General features: G+C 35.6%; 2 protein-coding genes across 2 annotated transcripts; one reads left to right on the top strand and one right to left on the bottom strand.

Annotated features, from left to right (window-relative positions):
• Nucleotides 1-385: 385 nt before the first annotated feature.
• On the bottom strand, nucleotides 386-7,995 carry sult5a1 (sulfotransferase family 5A, member 1). Its single transcript, XM_039690844.2, has 6 exons — nucleotides 7,781-7,995; nucleotides 5,867-6,075; nucleotides 2,984-3,110; nucleotides 2,793-2,890; nucleotides 1,958-2,138; nucleotides 386-661 (listed from the first exon to the last, which is right to left on the bottom strand). Exons 1-6 carry the CDS (start codon nucleotides 7,917-7,919, stop codon nucleotides 540-542), a joined length of 876 nt encoding a protein of 291 aa, XP_039546778.2. The 5' UTR covers nucleotides 7,920-7,995; the 3' UTR covers nucleotides 386-539.
• Nucleotides 7,996-12,611: 4,616 nt separating this feature from the next.
• dpep1 (dipeptidase 1) lies at nucleotides 12,612-24,723 on the top strand. The gene is made up of 10 exons (XM_039691001.2): nucleotides 12,612-12,842; nucleotides 14,149-14,275; nucleotides 14,384-14,516; nucleotides 15,600-15,750; nucleotides 18,876-18,945; nucleotides 19,996-20,172; nucleotides 21,879-21,963; nucleotides 22,476-22,551; nucleotides 24,265-24,400; nucleotides 24,477-24,723. The coding sequence occupies exons 1-10, from the start codon at nucleotides 12,724-12,726 to the stop codon at nucleotides 24,645-24,647; spliced, it is 1,245 nt and encodes a 414-aa protein (XP_039546935.2). The 5' UTR covers nucleotides 12,612-12,723; the 3' UTR covers nucleotides 24,648-24,723.
• The last annotated feature ends 244 nt before the right edge of the window (nucleotides 24,724-24,967 follow it).

Genomic DNA, 24,967 nt, shown 5'->3' on the forward strand with positions numbered 1-24,967 from the left:
AGCGTTCTAAAATAAGCCAAAATAAGACGGCAAAATCACTTCATCTTTAGGTTTTAGCTCTAAGAACTTATTGGAATGATATTTAATGTAGTTAAAAAAATAAAAATAAAACATAAAAATAAGCATAATTTACATAGAACAATATGGTACTTTTTGAAGTAAATAAATTAAAAAATACCCCCAAAATTAAAAAAAACACCATAAATGGATAGACAAAACTTTATCGAAGACAGTGATATAACATTTATAATAAATAAAAAATTAAGATCACCTGAGTCCTCTGTGCCCACATTCGTCCACAATTACAGGATTAAGGGCTATACGGTTTGAGGGCTACATTCTCAAAAAGCAGCAAAAAACAAACAATCAAACAAACAAACAGGAAGAACTCAAAAACATCAGCTTATTTTTTTCCGAGCTTGCTTACATCAGGGCATTTCAGTGTGAAATACTAAATGTAAAAGGAAGGATTTTGGCAGTGATGAGTGGTTATGAGAGAAGAATGTGATTATAAATGGTTATCCGAGGCCTTCGTCTCCCTAGGCCAATCCCATTCCCCATTTGAACGGCAGTGAGGAGTCTGCCATCTGGGAAGAGTAGACGTCATCGACGAGACAGCTCTGCTCCTCAGTTAATGTGTTCTTCCAGTCTCCCACTTTACCTGAAACATTATTAGAGGATTGTAGTGTTCAGATGGTTATTAAAAATATATTTTATAAAATCACAGGTTTGACACCACTTGTTTTTCACAGTTACTGTTTGGATTTAAGTTAAAGGAGTAGTTCATTTAAAAAAAAAAAACATTTGCTGATAATTTACTCACCCCCATGTCATCCAAGATGTCCACGTCTTTCTTTCTTCAGTCGAAAAGAAATTAAGGTTTTTGATGAAAACATTCCAGGATTTTCTCCATATAATGGACTTCAATGGGGACCAAACGGTTCAAGGTCCAAAAGACAGTTTCAGTGCAAACTGTTCAAAGGGCTTTAAACGATTCCAGACGATGAATAAGGGTCTTATCAAGGACCCTTTGAGTCATGACTCGAAAAAAGATTTGTTCATTTTGATAAACGAGTTCAAACAGGAGAGTCACACAGAACAGAGCAAGGCGAGCATTTATGCTTATAAAACTTAAACTTTTTTATATATATTTTTTAAATGACTGATGGTTTCACTAGATAAGACCCTTATTCATCGCCTTGTGTCGTTTAAAGCCCTTTGAAGCTGATCCAAAACTCTCTTTTGGACCTTGAACCGTTTGGACCCCATTGAAGTCCATTATATGTAGAAAATCCTGGAATGTTTTCACCAAAAACCTTAATTTCTTTTCGACTGAAGAAAGAAAGACGTGGACATCTTGGACGACATGGGACGACATTTTGTTTTTTTTAAAGTGAACTACTCTGGGTTGTTTCAACCCAAATTTGGGTCAAATATGGACAAACCCAAATGTTGGGTTAAAAATGTAATAAAAAATGTACAGTTGAAAGTGAAAAATTCATAAAGTGACATTTATAACCCAACATTTGGGTTTGTCCATATTTGACCCAAATTTGGGTTGAAACAACCCAGCATTGTTTAGAGTGTACTGACCAAATTGTCTGGATCCTTAATGCAGTGATTATTGTGTTTCTAGCATGTTATATGTTTATAACCCTAATTGATGGAGTGAATTGCTTAAACAAAAACTCCATAGATGACAATGTCAAGATTCACCAGGTTGCATCAAGAGGTGCATCAATTTTTGGTCAGTCAGAAACGGTTGCCAAACATATAACATAATAATCACTGCAATAATGATCCAATTATAGACTCCTATGCATTTACCTATATAAATCCAAACAGCCATGTTGTTTTAGCCGGGCGGTGTACTGTACATTTAGTCACGATTATATTAATTTTACGCTCGTGACATGATTATATACTAAAGTTTGAAGAAAATGAGAAGGATTTCTACCTTTCCTCATGAACGTGCCCTTGCTGTGGTCCATGATCTCCTGAGGGATGAGGGTGTAGTTCACCATGGCATTTTCCTTCATGCTATTGAAACTACAGTGCTTCTGAGCCAGGACCAGCTCGTCCTCAGATAAAGAACACTGCAGGAACCGACTCACTTTCTGAAGAGCGCCGTGAAGATCCTGACCAGAGACAGAAGCGGTTTCAGAGTCAAACATTTTAAAGGAGTAGTTCACCCAAAAATGAATGATTTCTTATTGGATTTTGAAGACCGATACCGATACAAATATTTTTGGGTTTTAAAATCCGATATATCGGCCGATTTTTAATTATTTTTTATTATTAAATATTGTTGGATTTCACACACGTGTAAAAGAAAAGCTAACTTTTCTGCACAAGATACATTTGATACTTTTTCTCTATGTCTAAATGTTCACTCCTCGCAAGTCTAACTTACATTTTACAATGCAGGGACTGTAACTAGAGATATGCTAGTTATAAATACAGTAATAATTACGTTATTTATGCAGAAAAAGTTCATTGTGGTTTCCAAGCTCATTAATGTTAACGTTAGCGGTCTTCCACTGATGATAGTGGCGTTAGTTAGCTTAGTCTATGATGAGCCATAATTTAGCAATAGATAACATCATACTGCAAATTGTAAAACATACATTTTCAATATAACAGGCTAAGGAGAGATGATTGAAGCGTGTTTCGTCCGTTTTTATTTTATTTTTTAAATATTCATTTATCGGCCATTATAACTGCCGATACCTATATTATGGAAAATGCCTAATATCGGTCTGGCTCTAATTTCTGATAATGCTATATCTTACCTGACACATTTCCTCATACGTGATGTAAAGAAAGTTCTGGATGTCTTTTGAGTGACTGGTCCAGCCCTTGACATGTTCAAACCAAGAGCCATAATGCACTGATGGATAAAAAAAACAACATCAATTTTATAAGGAAAAGAGCGTGGCATATCATGCAACTGGTAATGACGGACTGATGAACATCAACTCACCCGTTCCCTTCAGGAACGCACTCAGAAACTCAGAGAAAGAGCCGGGGTCAGGTAGAAAGTTGGCCATCTTGTGGAAGTGATAATATGAAACCGCCACATCTTTGAGATTTCTGGCCACATATATAACCTGAGGAACGTGTTATGGCAATTAATTTCGCTTCATGTAATGTATGACAACAGACAATGGTTTAGTGGAAAATTGCTGTGTACTGTGTGCAAATGTCAGCTATATGAGCTGAAGATGTCTTTGCAAAAAAAGGTGTTGCATGTCTACTCGACATCCTGCCGTTTTCATTGCACTTGCAAATAGATCATCTCAGCAACACTTGACACACTTTTTTTTTCTTTTCATTTTTGTCCTTTTCAGTTTAGTTTTTTTGATCACTTTGCCTGTGTTAAAGCTAACTGCAAAAAACTTGCCACAGGTGTGTATTTTTATTGGAATTTTACTATTTCACCGTCATTTTCTTAAAAAAATATTTTTTGCATTAGGTACAAAAAATACTCCCCCTCAGCGCCTTTTGGACAAAAATGTCCCCATTGAAACCCATTAAAACTGCCATTTTTAATCCCCGGTTCAGTTAACTATAAAATTATGCAATCTTTGTTAAGAGGCTTTCGTTCTGATGGCAAGGCTTCAAATTTTAATTTTTTACTATTTTTTATCAGATGGTGCCATTTTTTTATTTTTTTTAAGTTTGGCCAATAAAACAAATATCGCTTTATTCCTGTTTTATGGTTCGGCATATTATAGAGCCAACTGGATAAATTATGCAATGATATTTGTGTGGGTGTGTTGGTATGGATGTCTGAGTGTGGTTAGTATGTGTGTGTGTGTGCGCGCATGTGTGTGTTTGTAATACTGAGAGAGAAAAACGGCACATTCCAATCCAATCACTGTGAGCTCCAGTGGGGTTTTGCTGGCACCCAATGGGGAAAATATGTTACTACGCCCAAACAAACTGTTACCGAAAGCTCAGTTTTTGAGATATCATCCTCAAATTTGGAACACAACCTATTTAGATTTATGGCTTTGATTTTATTGCAGTTTTGAGTTCAACCTGATTTAAAAAATATATATTTTATATAAAATATTTTTTATAAATAATTTTCATAAACTTTTTTTTTGGATTTACTTATTATTATTTTTTTATTTCAGCAATAATTTGCAAAGGGTCTTCTTTAAAATGATACCAAACTTAAGTCTGTGCTCCAAAGCGTCACATTTTTATGACAGTTTTTTGACATGGACATTTTTGTCCTCTTTTTACCTATGTGTAACTTTTTTTAATTGATGCACAAGGGTTAATAAGAACACATTTATGTTCAATTCATACAATGATTTTTACATTGTGACTGTTAAATTTATGTACTAATTCTTACTATATGTTAAATAAACCAATTATACCTGAAAAACTTTTATTATTTAAAAGAGTAGTTCACTTTTGAAAAAACTTTTGCTGATAATTTACTCACCCCCATGATGTCATCCAAGATGTCCATGTCTTTCTTTCTTCAGTCCAAAAGAAATTAGGGTTTTTGATGAAAACATTCCATAATTTTTCTCCATATAATGGACTTCAATGGGGTCCAAACGGTTCAAGGTCCAAAAGACAGTTTCAGTGCAAACTGTTCAAAGGGCTTTAAACGATTCCAGACGATGAATAAGGGTCTTGTTAAGTGAAACGATCGCTCATTTAATAAATAAATAACAAAGTTTAAGTTTTATAAGCTCAAACGCTCGCCTTGCTCTGTTCTGTAACGCACTCCTGTTTGAACTCGTTCATCAAAATAAACAAATCTTTTTCCGAGTCATTTGGTTCATTCGGCGAAAGAAACGAACGAATAGATTCGGAAAAAGATTTGTTCATTTTGTAGAACGAGTTCGAACAGGAGAGTCACGAACGCGCATCACAGAACAGAGCAAGGCGAGCGTTTGATCTTATAAAACTTAAACTTTGTTATTTATGTATTAAATGAGCGATCGCTTCGCTTGATTCATCGTCTGGAATCGTTTAAAGCCCTTTGAACAGTTTGCACTGAAACTGTCTTTTGGACCTTGAACCGTTTGGTTCCCATTGAAGTCCATTATATGGAGAAAAATCCTGGAATGTTTTCATCCAAAACCTTCATTTCTTTTCGACTGAAGAAAGAAAGACATGGACATCGTGGATGACATCATGGGGGCGAGTAAATTATCAGCAAAAGTTTTAAGGTTATCACCTGCCTGACGAAGACCTGACGGTTGAAACGTTGCAGTAAACGCTTTTCTGGAACGGTCACATCAGTGTGAAAATATTATCAGTGTGTACACATCAGTGTGTGGATATTACGCTTGTTTTTTTGGCTTTACAGATGTTCACATGCATGTTTACAAGCGTAACGTATGTTGTATGTCTTTTAATGAATTATAAACTTCACATGAGTTAATAGAATTGGCGGTGAATGATAAATCCACATAAGCGAGAGGATCATTTTGACTAGTTTCTTACCTGATGCTTTAAATGGCAGACTAAGCGAAAGTGAGTCTCTATACCACAAATTAATTTTCTCCTGCCATTTATACGCCAAAAATAGTTTTGGGTGTATATGATACGCAATTTTTGCTTGTGGAATTTATACTGAGGTTGTGTGAGAAAAAAAACACAGAAATGGCAGATTCAGATTCAGAAGTACACATGCAAAACACTATTTTCCATAACACTTTATTTTACAGTGTCCACATATGTCCTCAATAACCCTCAACCAAACCCTAACCCTAGAGTAAGTATCATAACTCAGTACTTAAATAAATAACGACACCGTAACAATGACACCTTAAAATAAAGTGTAACCCAATTTTCTCTAACATGGAGTCCAGTGTGTGTCGCGTCCATCACTCACCTTTGCTTTGGATTGTTTGAGGGCCGGGGCCAGCAGGTGATAGGGCAGATGTGTGGTGATGATGCGGGGCCCGCTGGAGTATCTCAAGACTTTAGGACAGTAGTACTGCTCAAGCCACGGGGCACGGGCCCAGTTGGGCTGAGTTTGGGCTGTAGTTGGGTCCCCTTTACTCAAAACTAAAGTGAGGATTTCCTGCATCCATGTGGTTCCTATGAGCCAAGAGAAAGACATGAATAATAATCTTCAGTGTGAAAAAAAAGATAGGTAGGTATGACGACATATTGTAACCACCATATAAAATCGTTAGAGACTTATATATATATAGCACTGTTGACACTCTAGACTGGTGAAACGCATGAATGAGAAAATAAAGATGTTGGAAAAATTAGAATATCCTGCAAAAGTTCATTTATTTCAGTAATTCAACTTAAAAGGTGAAACTCATATATTATATAGACTCATTACACGCAAAGTGAGATATTTCAAGGGTTGTTTTGTACGCTCTAAAAATGCTGGGTTGTTTCAACCCAAATTTGGGTCAAATATGGACAAACCCAAATGCTGGGTTAAAAATGTAATTATACAATTGAAAGTGAAAGTTGAAGTTGGGTTAAGATTTTAAAATGACATTTTTAACCCAACATTTGGGTTAGTCTATATTTGACCCAAATTTGGGTTAAAACAACCCAGCATTGTTTAGAGTGTAATGCCATGCGACTTCGTGGGACCTTCGTGTAAGGGTAATTTCTACGCTATCTCACGACCAATTCGTACGAATTCGACGAACGATTAAAAAGTGTCTAATTCGTGCGACCTCACTCGTACGATTTGTCTAAACCCACGTGATGGGTCGGTTTAGGGGCGGGGTCAGGGGTAGGTCATTCGTACGAATTCATACGAATTGGCCAATTCGTAAAATATGTACGATTTAGCAAAATTCGTACGAGTGAGGTCGTATGAATTGTTACGAATTAGCCACTTTTTAATCATTCGTCGAATTCGTACGATTTGGTCGTGAGATCGGGTTGGTAATTTTATAGTCCAAATGTGGTCGTTTGTGGACGTCTTTTCAACATCAAATTTAGTTTTTATAACTTCTATAACTCTGGGTGGAGGTCATGTTTTCTGTAACATTTATGCATTCGGCAAAGTGACTTACATTGCTTTCCAAATTTACATTCCTATCAGTTCTTGCTTTCCCTGGAAAACGAACCCATGATCTTGGTGTTGCTAGCGCCAACGCACTACTGTTCGAGCTAAAAATGTATTCATATGTATTTATGTTGATAACAACAATGTTGATATTTGAAAAAATGTTGATTACAAAAATAAAAGAATATTGCATACACTCTAAAAAATGCTGCGTTGTTTTAACCCAATTTTGGGTAAAATATGGACAAACCCAGCCATTGGGTTACATTTTTAAATTACATTTTTAACCCAATGGCTGGGTTTGTCCATATTTTACCCAAAATTGGGTCAAAACAACCCAGCATTTTTTAGAGTGTATTAATGATGGAAATTTCCTGCACCGGTCATAGACGTCCAAAAAATTACCCAGTCTGAAATGTTGAACATCAATTTGACGCCTAAGTTGGGTCATGTTTGGACGTCCAAAAAGTGGACCTAGTTTGGACGTCGAATAGATGTCCAGAATTTCCGACAGACCCAATATAGACATGATCTGTCTAGATCGACATTAATTCAGGTTTTTGTTATATTGTATTTGTCCTATCATTTGTAATTGGCTTCTTTTTTCCTATTTTCAATAACAGAAATGAGATAAAATAACACAAAATATCATGAAATGCATATCAATATCCTGATATCGTGAAATAAAACTGATCATATCACCCACCGTTAGAACAAAAATTAGATAAATTATAAAGATGAATAAAGAAAATGCATTATTACCTGATTTTGGGTAAGTGGCAATCACAGTGTCTGTGTCCTGGAAATTGAAGTCGGTGGCATAATTCAGTGAGTCTTGTGTATGCATGTGCCCAGGGAACATGATGCCGTGAAAGGTTTCGGTGACATCTAGTCGAGCCATGTCTGTACGTGTGTGAATAAATGTCTGAAGAAGAAATATAGAAGAGAGTCTGACAACACTGTCATACTGTCGGCTTATAAAGGAAGAGAAAACGGAACAACAACAAAAAAACCTTGTGAGAAGGGGAAGTACATACAGAAACTACCTGAGAAACCAGTTACTGTTCAAATTCCAGGTAAAACCTGAAGGGCGATGTTGAGTTGAGATGCCTTTTATCTTTACAAAGCTTTATGAATGAGATCATCATATGGTAGGACAGGTAGCTTGGTTTCCCTTCATCTTTGACAGTTTAAAGTTCATCAGTGATCATTTTATTCAGTGACAGTTCTCAAGAATACACAGATAATCCAAAGGAAAATGGCAACAATAATGATAATGATAATGAATAAAGATAATGAACTGCAAACAAAGAGGAAGTTAAATATATGGCGACAGCGAGCTGAAGTGTGAACATGTGATGGTTAATATGTTTACACAACAATGATGTACTAAAAACTATAGAAGCTTGTTTCCGCCACAGAATACTTTAAAAAAAAGTTTTTATCTGAATTTCACAATTGTGAGTTTACATCTCGCAACTCTGACTTTTTTTCTCACAATTCTGACTTTATATCTCGTGATTCTTTTTTTAACATGCAATTGTGAGATAAAAAATCAGAATTGTGAGATATAAAATCAGAATTTCGAGATATGAAATCAGAATTGTGAGATATAAAGTCAGAATTGCGAGATATAAAATCAGAATTTCGAGATATGAAATCAGAATTGTGAGATATAAAGTCAGAATTGCGAGATATAGTCAGATTTGCGTGATATAAATTCTGAATTGTGAGATATAAACTAGCAATTGCGTGTTATAAAGTCAAAATTGCATGATATAAAGTCAGAATTGTGAGATATAAAGTCAGAATTGTGAGTTATAAAGTCAGAATTGCAAGATATAAAGTCAGAATTGTGAGATATAAAGTCAGAATTGCGAGATATAAAGTCAGAATTGTGAGATATAAAGTCAGAATTGTGAGATCTAAAGTCGGAATTTCGAGATATTAAATCAGAATTGTGAGATATAAAGTCAGAATTGCGAGATATAAAGTCAGAATTGCGAGATATAAAGTCAGAATTGTGAGATATAAAGTCAGAATTGCGAGATATAAAGTCAGAATTGTGAGATATAAACTAGCAATTGCGTGTTATAAAGTCAGAATTGCGAGATATTAAGTCAGTATTTTAAGATATAAACTAGCAATTCACTATTATAAAGTCAGAATTGTGAGATATAAAGTCAAAATCCCCAGATATAAAGTCAGAATTGTGAGATATAAAGTCAAAATCCCCAGATATAAAGTCAGAATTGTGAGATATAAAGTCGAGGGAGCCGTGAGGATCATGGTCTCTGATGGAGCCGGAGGGACGAGGACGAGGTTCAGGCTTTATTAAACTAATAAGGAGGACGAAATCCAGCGGGAACTGTAAAGTTGCGTGCAGTCCTACGTCAACGGACTAATTTGCCTAATCTTCAACGTACTTTAGACCACGGTGGAAACAAAAGTTCCTCGGACAAGTTGTAATTTCTGTGATGTTGACAAATTGGGTAATTTCTGTGGAACAAGAAGCACTAACCGATGTGTGCAGCTTAATATAGCCTAGCACGGCCCGTAAAGGAGACCACAGCATTGGCGTAAACACAAAACACCAAGCTTTAGTGTAGAAGAGTGATCATCAGGTTATACATTCATTCCTCTCAAACATAAATGAATATTTTTTTATTATTTTGCACTGCCTTCTTAAGTGAATTGCATGTTGTAAAGCGAGCACATAACAGATAACAAAGGTTTAAATGTTCAAATTGGTCTGATCTTTTATTATAAGTTTGGTGAGTAGTAGTGAGTAGGAAAAAACTAAAATAAAGGATCGGTTTTGCTGCCTTTGATTCATCAGCCGGTCAGTTTTAGGCAATGTGTGATGATGGTCCAGTCATTTTATGGAAGAATAATAACCATTTAAAATTCAAGATATGGCATGTTTTTAATTCTATAATCACCACTTTTTGGTTTCGCATTAGTCATTTAACAAGTAAAGGTTAAAAGCAGTGAGAGGGAAAAGTAATAAAAATGTGGAAAAAAGGTCTCTCATAAGCTTTTCTTGTAAATGCGAATAATTTTGAATGAGTAGAAATATGTTATGAACAGTGTTGGGAGTAACGCATTACAAAAGTAATATATTACAGTAACATATTACTTTTTAAGGCATTACTAATCAATTTTCAGTAATATTTTACTCGTTACATGTTCAGTGAGGCTTGTATTACAGTTGTATTACAGTGTATTGTCTGCTTTTACTTCTTAAAGGCAACAGACTATGTGAAAGTTTTAAAGCAGTCTTTTAGTGCCATCAGAGCGGTCGCGTCTGTAACATTGTTTTTTCCTCATAAATGCGAACACGAAAACTAAAATAAAAGGAATATTTTAAGTTCTATGGAGACTGGAGAGCCAACCCTTCCTCATCCGATTTGCGCAGTGTAATTAACAGAATTACAAAAAATATATTTTGCCTCCTATTTTTTTGTCACGCATGAATGTGTGTCTTTTCCCTAATATTAAAAATAAAACATAGACTGATATTTGTCTAATGTCTGGAGTCCGTTAAGGAAGTAGCATATATACGTTTCAATACATGTATTTTCAGAGAACTTTTATTTCAAGTTTTGACTGCAAATGTCATGTCCATAATGCTGGACTTCCCCAATTTTAAATAATTTATCCTCAACTAGTTTTGTGGTGTAGGTCTACGTATTTTATAATGTTAACTTCAAATAATACTAATAGCCTAATTTAAAGATAAGGCAGCATTGGATATGGACAGTAAGGAGAATAACGCTGGAGTTGGAAGAGGTGTGTCACGATTCTGTAGGTTCGTGGATCTGAGTCGTGTGGCGAATCGCGATTTCGGTTTCATATTGCATATCGTTACAGCCCAAAAGTTAAGTTCTACTTAGTTATTTTGGTGAAAGTAACTCAAAAGTAGAGCCAGACCGATATATCGGAAACCGATATTATCGGCCGATATTAGGCATTTTCCAAACTATCGGTATCTGCAGTTATAAAGGCCGATAAATGAATATTTCAAAAATAAAATAAAAACGGACGAAACACGCTTGAACCATGTCACGAGTGCTGGAGTTGTACAGTTTGTCCACCAGAGGGCACTCTACACCGTCCCTGTTGGCAACACTCGTTGAGTTGGTCACGATACATACATTGCTTGAATAACAATTAAAAGAACATCCCCATCAGTTCTCTTAACTCAAATAAGCATGATAAAATTTGTGACTAATCATCTCCAGTTTAAAAAAACAAATAAAATATCGGCCGATATATCGGAATATCGGATTTTAAAACCCGAAAATATTTGTATCGGTATCGGCCTTCAAAATCCTTTATCGGTCGGGCTCTACTCGAAAGTAATACATGAGTAATGTAACGCATTACAATTCTGGGACAGTAATATTGTAAGGTAATGAATTACTTTTAAATAACAGTAACAAGTAATACCTAATGTATTACAGTTTGGAAGTAACTTGCACAACACTGGTTATGAAACGTATGTTGTTCAGTTTGTCGTGGCTGAAGCTCAGGGCTTTAAATGGAGGGTTGCTGGTTTACCGCCACAAGAAGCAAACATGAGTCATGACCATCATGGCCTTGAGTAAGTTGCTTTGGATAAAAATATCTGACCACTTGATTATGACTGTATGGTTTTGTTGATGGGTGGGCCATTCGATAGAATTGGTGCAAACTGCTGTCCCACAAACAAAAAACACAGATGTTTACAAAGATCCTTCTAGTATTATCTATTGAATCCTATATGATAATATTTCTGTAGAACCAGCCTATTTATCTAAGATCTTCAAAATAAAACATACAAGTTGTAAGCATGGCTTAATTCAGTGTTATATTGTTTGAGTAAAATGTTGAAACGGAGTATTGCAAAGTAAGATTTGTTATCACAACAATTTTTCTTTTGTCAAATCAACTTAATAATTGATTTAGTTCAGATAACTTATTATTTTGAGTTTCTGATGATTAAATCAATCTCCTTCATTGTATTAACTCACTTTTTCCAGTTCAATCAACTTAAAATTTTAAGGCAACCAGGTTACTTAATTTTTTAAGTTAAACCAACAATATTTGTTTACAGCGTAGAAATTAGTCAACAATCTTTAACAGGCCAAGTTACTCACTTTCTTTCTTAACTTTACATAAATTAGTTAAGTAGATTGTACTTAATTCTATATGTGCAGTTTACTTTTAAAATCTGTGTGCAAAAAAAAAATGAGGTAAAATGTACCTAATGGTTTTTTATTTTATTTTTCCGTGTACACATTTATTCCACGAGAATAATTAACCCCTTCCTAAAGAATAAAGCTATGTTGAACTCCTCTGAGGTCAATGGTCAGAGAACACAAAGATGGACTTTAAACAAGAACATGCAAAAACACTCACTTACACTTTTACACAGTCACTTGTGTCACTTTGCTCATTTAAAATAAAAAAAAATATTTTATGGTACAGCAGACCCTGTTATTGGACAATTTTACAACCCAAAATTATACATTAACTCACATTCAGTTCTCCATCATGATGATCTATGACACGGGTGTTTTAGTCTTAGAGACACACAGAGAGAAGCAGATTCACATCTGTGGATAGAAGTATTGCTACATAAGTAGAGGTGAGGTAAACAGGGTTATTTGAGGAGCAATCCGTGATTAAGGGTCATCGAGGGAGTAAACAACAGTGTGGTGATGATGGAACGGGTTAAAACTGTGTGTTTAGTTCTCTGGGCTTTTGCTGTCAACTCTATGGCAGAGGAATATAAGGATCGCGCACTGAGGCTGATGAACGATACCCCACTTATAGATGGGTAAGAGTGTCTGTCTGTCTATCTGTCTATCTATCTATCTATCTATCTATCTATCTATCTATCTATCTATCTATCTATCTATCTATCTATCTATCTATCTATCTGTCTGTCTGTCTGTCTGTCTATCTATCTATCTATCTGTCTGTCTGTCTGTTTGTCTGTCTATCTATCCATCTATCTGTCTGTCTGTCTGTCTGTCTATTCGTCTGTTTGTCTGTTCATCTGTCTGTCTGTCTGTCTGTCTATCTGTCTGTCTATCTATCTATCTATCTGTCTGTCTGTCTATCTATCTGTCTATCTATCTATCTATCTATCTATCTATCTATCTATCTATCTATCTATCTATCTATCTGTCTGTCTGTCTGTCTATTCATCTGTCTGTCTGTCTGTTCATCTGTCTGTCTATCTGTCTATCTATCTATCTGTCTGTCTGTGTGTCTGTCTGTTCGTCTGTCTCTCTGTCTGTCTATCTATCTATCTATCTGTCTGTGTCTGTCTGTTCATCTGTCTGTCTGTCTGTCTATCTATCTGTCTGTGTGTCTGTCTGTTCGTCTGTCTGTCTATCTATCTGTATGTCTATGTGTCTGTCTGTTCGTCTGTCTATCTATCTGTCTGTCTGTCTATCTGTCTGTGTGTCTGTCTGTTCGTCTCTCCGTCTGTCTATCTATCTGTCTGTCTATCTGTATGTTTGTCTCTCCATCTGTCTGTCTATCTATCTATCTGTCTGTCTGTGTGTCTGTCTGTTCGTCTCTCCGTCTGTCTATCTATCTATCTGTCTGTCTGTCTCTCCGTCTGTCTGTCCATCTATCTATCTGTCTGTCTGTCTATCTATCTGTCTGTCTGTCTCTCCGTCTGTCTATCTATCTATCTATCTGTCTGTCTGTCTGTGTGTCTGTCTGTCTCTCCGTCTGTCTGTCTGTTCGTCTCTCCGTCTGTCTATCTATCTATCTATCTATCAATCTATCTATCTATCTATCTATCTGTCTGTTTGTCTGTCAATCAATCTATCTATCTATCTATCTATCTATCTATCTATCTATCTATCTATCTATCTATCTATCTATCTATCTATCTGTCTGTCTGTCTGTCTGTCTGTCTATCTAGAATTTAGAGTTTAGCTCTTATCTTTAGGATTAATTTAGGTCGATGATAATTAGTGCGTGTGAACATCGTTCATTTTACAAACAATCTGGAACAAATAGTCACCAGAGAGGAAGGAAGAAATCGGAAGTGTAATTTCCAATGTTCTCTTTTTTTATTTTCTACGATTCTGTTTAAAAATGATTTGTTATCTCTTATAAAACAGGCACAATGACCTGCCCTGGCAAATGAGGAACATGTTTAATAATCGGCTCAGCACTGTGGACTTGTACGAACTGAACACCACACACACCAACATCCCAAAAATCAAAGCGGGGCGCCTCTCAGCACAGGTACTCTCTCTCTCTCTACACACACACACACACACACACAAACAGGAGCATTCACAATAGGCAGTCAGTACTGTACTGTGTGTGGTTATGTTTGCGTTTCTCTTGCAGTTCTGGGCCGCTTATGTACCATGTGACACCCAGTACAAAGACGCAGTCAGACAGACCCTGGAGCAGATCGATGTCATTCACATGATGTGTCAGAAATACCCAGATGTTTTCCAGTTTGCTGCTAGCAGTCAAGGTAAAACAGTGAAGGAGCAGTAAAGACAAAGACAAATCCTTGTAATAGGTGAATCAAATCAACTTCAAATTGGAGTACAATGATGTTTTCAGTTCCTATAATTACCAGCTTTCATTCAACAATGATGATGACACCTCAAATTACTTGTGGAAAAATCTTTAATCTAAATCTCTTGTGATTTCGGCCAGACGTGATGGAAACACTTTATTTACAGTTTTTTCACACTAAAATGACATTTCTTTAACGGACACACAAAACTTCTTCTCAAGTTTCCAAAAGTCTAAACACATTTTCTGCTTTACACACATTTTGCATGAATGCACTGAACACAGTTCTCTGCATAAGACACAACAATCTGACATAAAGTCACATGTTTGCCATTTCTAAACACTACCATTCAAAACGACACTACATGAGCTTATTGGCCAATACATGTGCCATCTGGCCAAACACCTCAATGGTTAATTGTTAACGCTTCAATCAGGATGTAAGCACTAAAAAAAACTATAAAACTATAAAAAAATTGTTTTTCTTGCCACGTTTTTTTTACTGTATTATATTTTCTGGTAGTTTCTTTTTCAGTTTACTGTTTTTTGTCCCATGTAAATATTTCTGCTGTGCATATGTTGCACTGACTTGTTTACGGTAGTGTACATTACTGTAAAATGAAGTTTCAACAGCATGTGTGTGTCTGCAAATATTTCTGTGCATGTGAACAATCTGATACATATTTTAGTATTATGGCAAAGCATACTAAAGATATGAGTGCTTTTCATTATGCCCAACAGTGTGTCGTTGTTTAGGCAAAAATCTGGTCATATGAATGAAGTGTGTGCCAGTTCATGCAAAAGTTTGATTTTGATAATGCTATTGGTTGCAGTGCTTCATTTTGCAGTATTTTGATAAAACCTAGTTAGCAAAATTGTGTGTTAGCAATTGGAAAAAACTGTAACAGTGTCTTCGTTACATAATTAGGTCCGCACGATTAATCCTTAAGAGATTGCAATCTTTATTTAAACATCCATTGTGAAATCCATTATTGTATCTAAAACTGTAACTGCTAAAACGAAATTGTTGTTCTAGATATAATGGAAGCCTTTCAGAAAAACAAAACCGCCAGTTTGATTGGAGTGGAAGGAGGACATTCGATCGACAGCAGTTTAGGGACGCTGCGCACCATGTACCAGCTGGGCGTCCGCTATCTCACACTCACACACAGCTGTAACACACCCTGGTGAGTGGATGCTCTCAGATGAGGATTTACCTCTTACTGTAAAGCATAGTTCACCCCAAAACTAAAATTACCTGTGGTTTACTCATCCTAGGAGTACATCACATTCTTCTTTCAGACGAACACTTTTATCATGGATAGATGCACTTTTATGATGGATAGATGCACCTCAATCATGGATAGATGCACTTTTATGATGGATAGATGCACCTCAATCATGGATAGATGCACTTTTATGATGGATAGATGAACTTTTATCATGATAGATGCACTTTTATGATGGATAGATGCACTTTTATCATGATAGATGCACTTTAATGATGGATAGATGCACTTTTATGATGGATAGATGCACTTTTATCATGGATAGATGCACTTTTATGATGGATAGATGCACTTTTATCATGGATAGATGCACTTTTATCATGATAGATGCACTTTAATGATGGATAGATGCACTTTTATGATGGATAGATGCACTTTTATCATGGATAGATGCACTTTTATGATGGATAGATGCACTTTTATGATGGATAGATGCACTTTTATCGTGGATAGATGCACTTTTATGATGGATAGATGCACTTTTATGATGGATAGATGCACTTTTATCATGAATAGATGCACTTTTATCATGGATAGATGCACTTTTATCGTGGATAGATGCACTTTTATGATGGATAGATGCACTTTTATGATGGATAGATGCACTTTTATCATGAATAGATGCACTTTTATCATGTATAGATGCACTGTTATGATGGATAGATGCACTGTTATTATGGATAGATGCTCTTTTATGATGGATAGATGAACTTTTATGATGGATAGATGCACTTTTATGATGGATAGATGCACTTTTATCATGAATAGATGCACTTTTATCATGGATAGATGCACTTTTATCGTGGATAGATGCACTTTTATGATGGATAGATGCACTTTTATGATGGATAGATGCACTTTTATCATGAATAGATGCACTTTTATGATGTATAGATGCACTGTTATGATGGATAGATGCACTGTTATTATGGATAGATGCTCTTTTATGATGGATAGATGAACTTTTATTATGGATAGATGCTCTTTTATGATGGATAGATGAACTTTTATCGTGGATAGATGCACTTTTATGATGGATAGATGCACTTTTATGATGGATAGATGCACTTTTATCATGGATAGATGCACTTTTATCATGGATAGATGCACTTTTATGATGGATAGATGCACTTTTATGATGGATAGATGCACTTTTATCATGAATAGATGCACTTTTATGATGTATAGATGCACTGTTATGATGGATAGATGCACTGTTATTATGGATAGATGCTCTTTTATGATGGATAGATGAACTTTTATTATGGATAGATGCTCTTTTATGATGGATAGATGAACTTTTATCGTGGATAGATGCACTTTTATGATGGATAGATGCTCTTTTATGATGGATAGATGAACTTTTATCGTGGATAGATGCACTTTTATGATGGATAGATGAACTTTTATCGTGGATAGATGCACTTTTATGATGGATAGATGCACTTTTATGATGGATAGATGCACTTTTATCATGGATAGATGCACTTTTATCGTGGATAGATGCACTTTTATGATGGATAGATGCACTTTTATGATGGATAGATGCACTTTTATCATGAATAGATGCACTTTTATGATGTATAGATGCACTGTTATGATGGATAGATGCACTGTTATTATGGATAGATGCTCTTTTATGATGGATAGATGAACTTTTATTATGGATAGATGCTCTTTTATGATGGATAGATGAACTTTTATCGTGGATAGATGCACTTTTATGATGGATAGATGCACTTTTATCATGGATAGATGCACTTTTATCGTGGATAGATGCACTTTTATGATGGATAGATGCACTTTTATGATGGATAGATGCACTTTTATCATGAATAGATGCACTTTTATCATGTATAGATGCACTGTTATGATGGATAGATGCACTGTTATTATGGATAGATGCTCTTTTATGATGGATAGATGAACTTTTATTATGGATAGATGCTCTTTTATGATGGATAGATGAACTTTTATGATGGATAGATGCACTGTTATGGTGATAGATGCACTTTTATGATGGATAGATGCACTTTTATGATGGATAGATGCACTTTTATCATGGATAGATGCACTTTTATGATGGATAGATGCACTTTTATGATGGATAGATGCACTTTTATCGTGGATAGATGCACTTTTATGATGGATAGATGCACTTTTATGATGGATAGATGCACTGTTATCTTGAATAGATGCACTTTTATCATGTATAGATGCACTGTTATGATGGATAGATGCACTGTTATTATGGATAGATGCTCTTTTATGATGGATAGATGAACTTTTATGATGGATAGATGCACTGTTATGATGATAGATGCACTTTTATGATGGATAGATGCACTTTTATCATGGATAGATGCACTTTTATCATGTATAGATGCACTGTTATGATGATAGATGCACTTTTATCATGGATAGATGCTCTTTCAACATCGATAGATGTGTTTTTATGAACTCCAAAACAAAAAAAGCCATTCACTGCAATTATAAAGCTTGGAAGAGCCTGGACATTTTTTTTAATATAACTCTGATTGTATTCGTCTGAAAGAAGAATGTTATATACACCTATATGACTAAATCATGGGGTAATTTAAATGTTTGGGTGAACTAATCCTTTAAGTACTTGATATAAAAAGATAACCTGAGATGACTCCGTGCATTTACTTCAGAAATGTCCATACTAGTTGACCCTGTGAGAAATAACACTGTCAATTTAGTGATGATTTCATTAGTTTGGAATGAAGTACACCTAAATTGAAAGATGTGCCAGAGGAGCGTCCCTTTATGTAACACACCCACAACAGTTTTTTTGTTGTGCGTGTAAAATTCATGGGAAATTCCAGACTTGTTCTTCATCTGTTAGCATCTCCATTCTTTACATAATTCATTTAGGAAAAAGGTGTGGGTTGCAAATAAACCATCAGGTTTCCAAAGAAAGCCACATCAGTGCACGTGCACATCTGCTTTCACATGAAGACTTGTTTCCTTTACTGTATTTTGGTCTCATTTCCTTCTAGGGCAGACAACTGGCTGGTGGACACCGAGTCTGAGCCTGTACAGCACAATGGTTTATCTGATTTCGGCAAGGTTAGAAAAAAACACTCCCAAAAAATGACTGCCAATTTATACTGGTGCTCTTCTGTACATTTTGACTAAAAAAAATTTAACGTTCTTGTTTTGTTTTGAATTTTTAACTTCGTAATGGTATGAAACTTTCTAAAGATAAAGGTTTTGGAAACAAAATAATACTTTGGACGAACTTAAAAAATAAATACTGTAATTTATTACTGCCAGCTCATATTGGTGCTCTTCTGTCATTTTTGACTGAGAAATTTTAAGGTTTTTTTATTTATTTTTATTTTTTACTTCATCGACTGGTACGAAATGAAATGATCTAAAATGAAAGGTTTTCGAAACATAGTTTGGACCAACTTAAGTTGAAAACTTATCCATGCACTTTTATGATGGATAAATGCACTTTTATCATGGATAGATGCACTTTAATGATGATAGATGCACTTTAATCATGGATAGATGCACTTTTATGATGGATAGATGCACTTTTATCATGGATAGATGCACTTTTAAGATGATAGAAGCACTTTGATCCTGGATAGATGCACTTTTATGATGGACAAATGCACTTTTATCATGGATACATGCACATTTATCATGGATAGATGCACTTTTATCATGGATAGATGCACTTTTACGATGGATATGCACTTTTATCATGGATAGATGCACTTTTAAGATGATAGAAGCACTTTCATGCTGGATAGATGCACTTTTATGATGGATATATGGGCTTTTATCATGGATAGATGCGCTTTTATGGACTTCAAAACAGAAACATTCACTGCCATTATAAAGCTTGGAAGAGCCAGGGCATTTTTTAATATAATGAAATACATATGAATATATATATGAATAGTATAGTATATATAGTATAGTATACATATATATATGAAATTATATTCGTCTCAAAGATGGTTGAGTAAATCATGGGCTAATTTTCAATTATGGGTGAACTATCCCTTTATAATAGACTTGCTGGACTTTTTTAGAGAAACCTTGACTCACTATTGCTGTCTTATGGTGAAGAATTCAATTTTTTGACCAATTGTTTTCTCTCAGCGAGTGATCCGGGAAATGAACCGCATCGGGATGCTGATCGACCTGTCTCATGTGTCCGAGGCGGTGATGAAGCAGGTTCTGGAGATCTCCGAAGCTCCCGTTATCTTCAGCCACTCTTCTGCCTACAGCATCTGCAAAAACAAGAGAAACGTTCCCGATGACGTGCTTCTGGAAGTGGTGTGTTTACAACCTCAAGCTGTTACATAACAGAGCTGATTGCCCTAAAAGACAATGAGGAACTCACACTATCATACTCATAAAAAATAAAGAAAGTGATATATTACTGATATAAAAATGTGTTATAAAAGATAAGGGCAGGACAAACTTCAAAGAGAACACGATAGCAACAAAAATAAACATAAAGATTCATTCCGATCAGAGATGATGGTTTAATTAAGCAACACCGCATGTGTAAAACTAGTGTTGTATTTAATATCAGCGCGACTGTGATTCGGCCATAGATATTAGTCAGTGTAATACCATATTACATTTTGGACAGAGGCTGTGAGGGAAAGAGCATGCGTTCAATGGATTGTTCTGTTGTTTAACATCATACTGATTGACTTATTATTAGCTATATTACATCCTTTACCATATCTGAATTTCAGCTCTGGATCTTGATACACGGTGATATGAACATTATCTGTTTTACAGTATCAGGTTTAGTCTGAGACCTCATACATTTGAAGTGCATCAAAATGCATCTGCTTTAACATCGTCTTCTCAACATGAACACATGTAGAAAAAAAATGGACAAAGCGTCTGTGACGTCACCCATAGATAGACTTTCTGAAGAACAACAGTTTTGAGGCCGTTTATGGGGGGTATGGGCGGCGCCATACTGAAAAATCTTGAGAAATACAAAATACAAATGTTCAGAAAGGATACAGAGGTGGTATGATGTGTTGTGTCAGATCATGGCCGAGACGTCAAATTCCACTCAGCTGTCAATCAAAGTTAACCGCCCTTATTTGTCATACATTTTATATCTAAATATGATCTAAACTAACGAGTTAGAAAAAAATTCACCCCCCTCACAGTTGTCATGGCACGCGGAGCCTAAAAGTCCATGGGACCAAACTGTAAACATATGAATTTATTCTGTGAAAAAACGGACATTTTAACATGACGTCTATGGATATTTGCTCCCTTTTGGGACCGCCCTCTAGCGGATTTTAGATGTATTGCAGTTTTTCGCACTTCCGGGATAGGCTCCATATTTTTTAGATTAGAATGTTGCCGCTTGCATGAACAACACAAACTAAACTTTTCTACACTCTTAGAAGAAATGGTTCTATTTAGAACCAGAAATGGTTCCATCCCCCGCTTCATATTATGGAACTCCAAAATGGTTCTATATAGAACCATATTTGTTTTGGTAAAAGGTTCTATTGGCCAAGTATGGAACCCCAGGGTTCTATACAGAACCCAGAGGAACCCTTTTTTAAGAGTGATTAAGAACCTTTTAGGGGTTCCAAATACGTAGCGCTGATAAGAACCTTTTAAGGTTCTATTTAGAACCTTTTCTTCTAAGAGTGTAGTCTCAGATACAATGGCAGTTTTTGAGGGCGGAGCTAAGAGACGCTGTTGACGGACAGCCAATCAAGATCATAGGCTGGCGTTATGCAAAAAAGGCAGTTCCGAATCGATTCTTTGTTTAAGGCAACAACAACTTCATTTGTGTTGCGTGTGCACTTTGATCTTTAAAACTTTTACACACTGCATGAAAGATAATATTCGAAAAAACACAATAATACAATATTTTCTCTGAAAAATTAGCAAACCATTCCATTTCCAAATACAAAATGGCCTTACACACACACACACATACATCACAAATGACATATTTGGTCGTATAATTTTCCAAAATGCTTCTGTTTCAGAAAAAAAAGAAGGGGATCGTCATGGTTAATTTTTTTAATAATTATGTGACCTGCCAAAACACTGCTAAACTCTCAGATGTGGCTGGTGAGTAACTTTAAAGCAACATCAGCGTCTGCCTTCATAAAGCACTCCTGAAAGTCCCCCTGTGGTGAATATCCAGCTTTTAATGTTGTTTATGTGTGGTGTTTTTAATGTGCTTTAAGACAAACCGTGTGTAAGTTCATAAGTCCACAGAGTGTTTTCAGTGAACCAAAGACAGTCTCAAAAACACGCTTTGAAATCGCTGGTGTTTCTGACGTCACAAACGACCTTGTAACCAATCAGATCAACGTGTGATCGTCAACCAGTGGATCACTGAGTGAGCGAGTGAGTGAGTGCATATGAATTTGCATATTCATATGGGCCGCGTATACTAAATGAGGCAAGGGTATCGAGTTACATTCATGATATTTTAAGGCATAAAGACATTTTTTTTAAAGGAAAATGTTTAAATATGTCATTTTAGTGATCAAAGATGAGTTAAATTATCGACTACAGGGGGACTTTAAAAAACAAGGCGTCTTTAATATGTGACTCCACTTATATGTGAAATTCAGATCACTTTGACCATATCAAGACCATGGCTGACGCCAGTATCATTGGATTTGGAGGAGATTATGATGGTGTGCCAAGGTAAGAATGCCTGATTTCTAATTTAATGGTAATGCAACTTAACTGTAGAAAACATAATGGTGCATTTCACATTTGTAAAGCATGTGTAGTGATCCCCTGAAGTTTATTTACCAATTTAACTAAACAAAACGTCACATGACACATACCGACAGAGATTACAGTGAAACAAAACTTGACAAAGACACATGGCAAACATGAGGGCTTAAATTTACACAAGACTAATGACAAGAGACAAGAGACACGTCTGTGAACAATGAACAGACGATTAACCAATGGCAAGGGATCACATGACAAACAGGGAATCACATGACTAACATGGAACAAGAGATGAACATGAAACGTGACCAAGATAAAATCGTGACGTAGGCTATTGCATTTAACCCTCAGGTGCTCTTCGCTCAGAAAAAACGAAAAATTTTCTGTTTGAATTTCTAAAAATCACAGCTTCATTGGAATGTTACGAAACTTGGTGACTTTTATGGCATTATGTATGTGAATGAAAAAAAAAATTGAGGTCATGATCCGAGTATGCTAAGTGGTCGTAAAAAAAATAGTCACACTTGTGGTGTCACACTTGTGGTAGTCACACTATGGGTCGGTCAAAAATGACCGACCTATAGGAAATGAATTGGAAATTGACGAAAAAAAAATTCTTGAATTGTTGTAGATGCAATCTACAAATCGGCCACAATTCTAAAAAAGTACACCACAGGAAAGGGTTGACACTCTACAACATCTAGAGTGCAAAACAGACAAACCCACCCACACACACACACACACACACACATACAAACACACTTTTATACACATACACACCAATAAAGTTTGATTACAAAAAGTATGTTTTGAATTTTTAAAAATCACAGCTTCATCGGAATGTTACGAAACCTGGTGACGTTTTTGGCATTATGTATGTGAACACACAAAAAAATGATCTGAGCATGCTAAGTGGTCTTAAAAAAAAGTCACACTTGTGGTCTTTGGTCAAAAATGACCCCCATAGGAAGCGAATGGGAAATTGACAAAAACACAAAAATTCACAATTTTTTATTTTATTTATTCATTTATTATTATTATTATTATTATATTTTTTTTTTACATTTTTTAAATAAAAAATCGTTTTTGAGATTGTTTCAACTATATATTCAAATCCACCACCAAAAATAAATAAATAAATGTGTTCATAAACAGCTGGGAATTCACATGCTTCTCCATAGAGAGCTGCACATGCCATCTAGTGGTTACACCATGGTTCTACGCTTTTTCTCTATACTCAAACCATATGGTGCTAAATTTCTTCAAAAAATATTTTTTTTTACTGAAGGCCTAGACTCTATATTAAACTAAAATACTAAATAATTTTTTTTAAATAATATATATATATATATATATAGAGAGAGAGAGAGAAAAATATATATATTTTTACATGGCAAAATAGACCATAAATATTGCATAAATATTAATAAATTCAATCAAATTGTCTCAAAATACTAAATTACAAACAATAAATATTATAGAACAAAAATAAATTGCATTGGTTTTACTGGGATGGAGGGAATTTAATTTTTAGGTGTTCAGTCACTTTTGACCGGGAAGATAACAAGTGTGACTCCGAAACGAAGAGCACCAATAGAAAATTGCCGTTAATTGTATAGGACAGTAAACAGGACTGCATATATAACCATTAATAAATAATGCAATGTTTTTGCGCAGGGTGCCAGAAGGTCTCGAGGACGTGTCCAAGTACCCGGACCTGGTGGCTGAACTGCTCAGACGAAACTGGACGGATGAAGAGGTCCGAGATGCTCTGGGACGAAACCTGTTACGAGTGTTCAGAGACGTGGAGGCGGTACGAGCAACAGCAACTCAGTATAATACCCAATCTACTGCTCACGGAAGTAAAAGAGTTGCTTGTGTTTCATTAGGTTCGAGACAGGCTGAACGGAGTCAAAGCTGACGATGAACCCATCCCTCTTAACGAAGTCCAAAACCCCTGCAGGACAGACTACGGCTATCAAGAGAAATCCAGTTCAACACGCACACAGGCTTTGTATCCACTCGTCTTGGTTCTGACATGGATCATCACATTCTTGTAATCGACCCCTTCATACAGAGTTGGCTTCTAACACACATTATAAAGAGTTTAGTTTGGCATTTAAGAATGTATAGTCATGCATGCAATTACTTCAATGTCAGGTGAAATGATGCTTACAAATATACAAATAAAGTAAAAGCCTGTTCAGTGACTTGCCAGTCAAATGTTTGGACACATCTGTTCTTTGTTAGGCCTACTATTATTTGACTTATTTTAGAAAAATAATAAAGTCGTCAGAACTGTGAAATAACACAAAGAAGTATGGGAATATCAGTATTTAAACACTTTCTGTGTATTCACAATTCATCTCCAGTCCTTGTG

Source organism: Pimephales promelas, chromosome 1, assembly GCF_988280905.1.
Source record: "Pimephales promelas chromosome 1, fPimPro1.hap1.1, whole genome shotgun sequence".
Taxonomy (NCBI): Eukaryota; Metazoa; Chordata; class Actinopteri; order Cypriniformes; family Leuciscidae; genus Pimephales; species Pimephales promelas.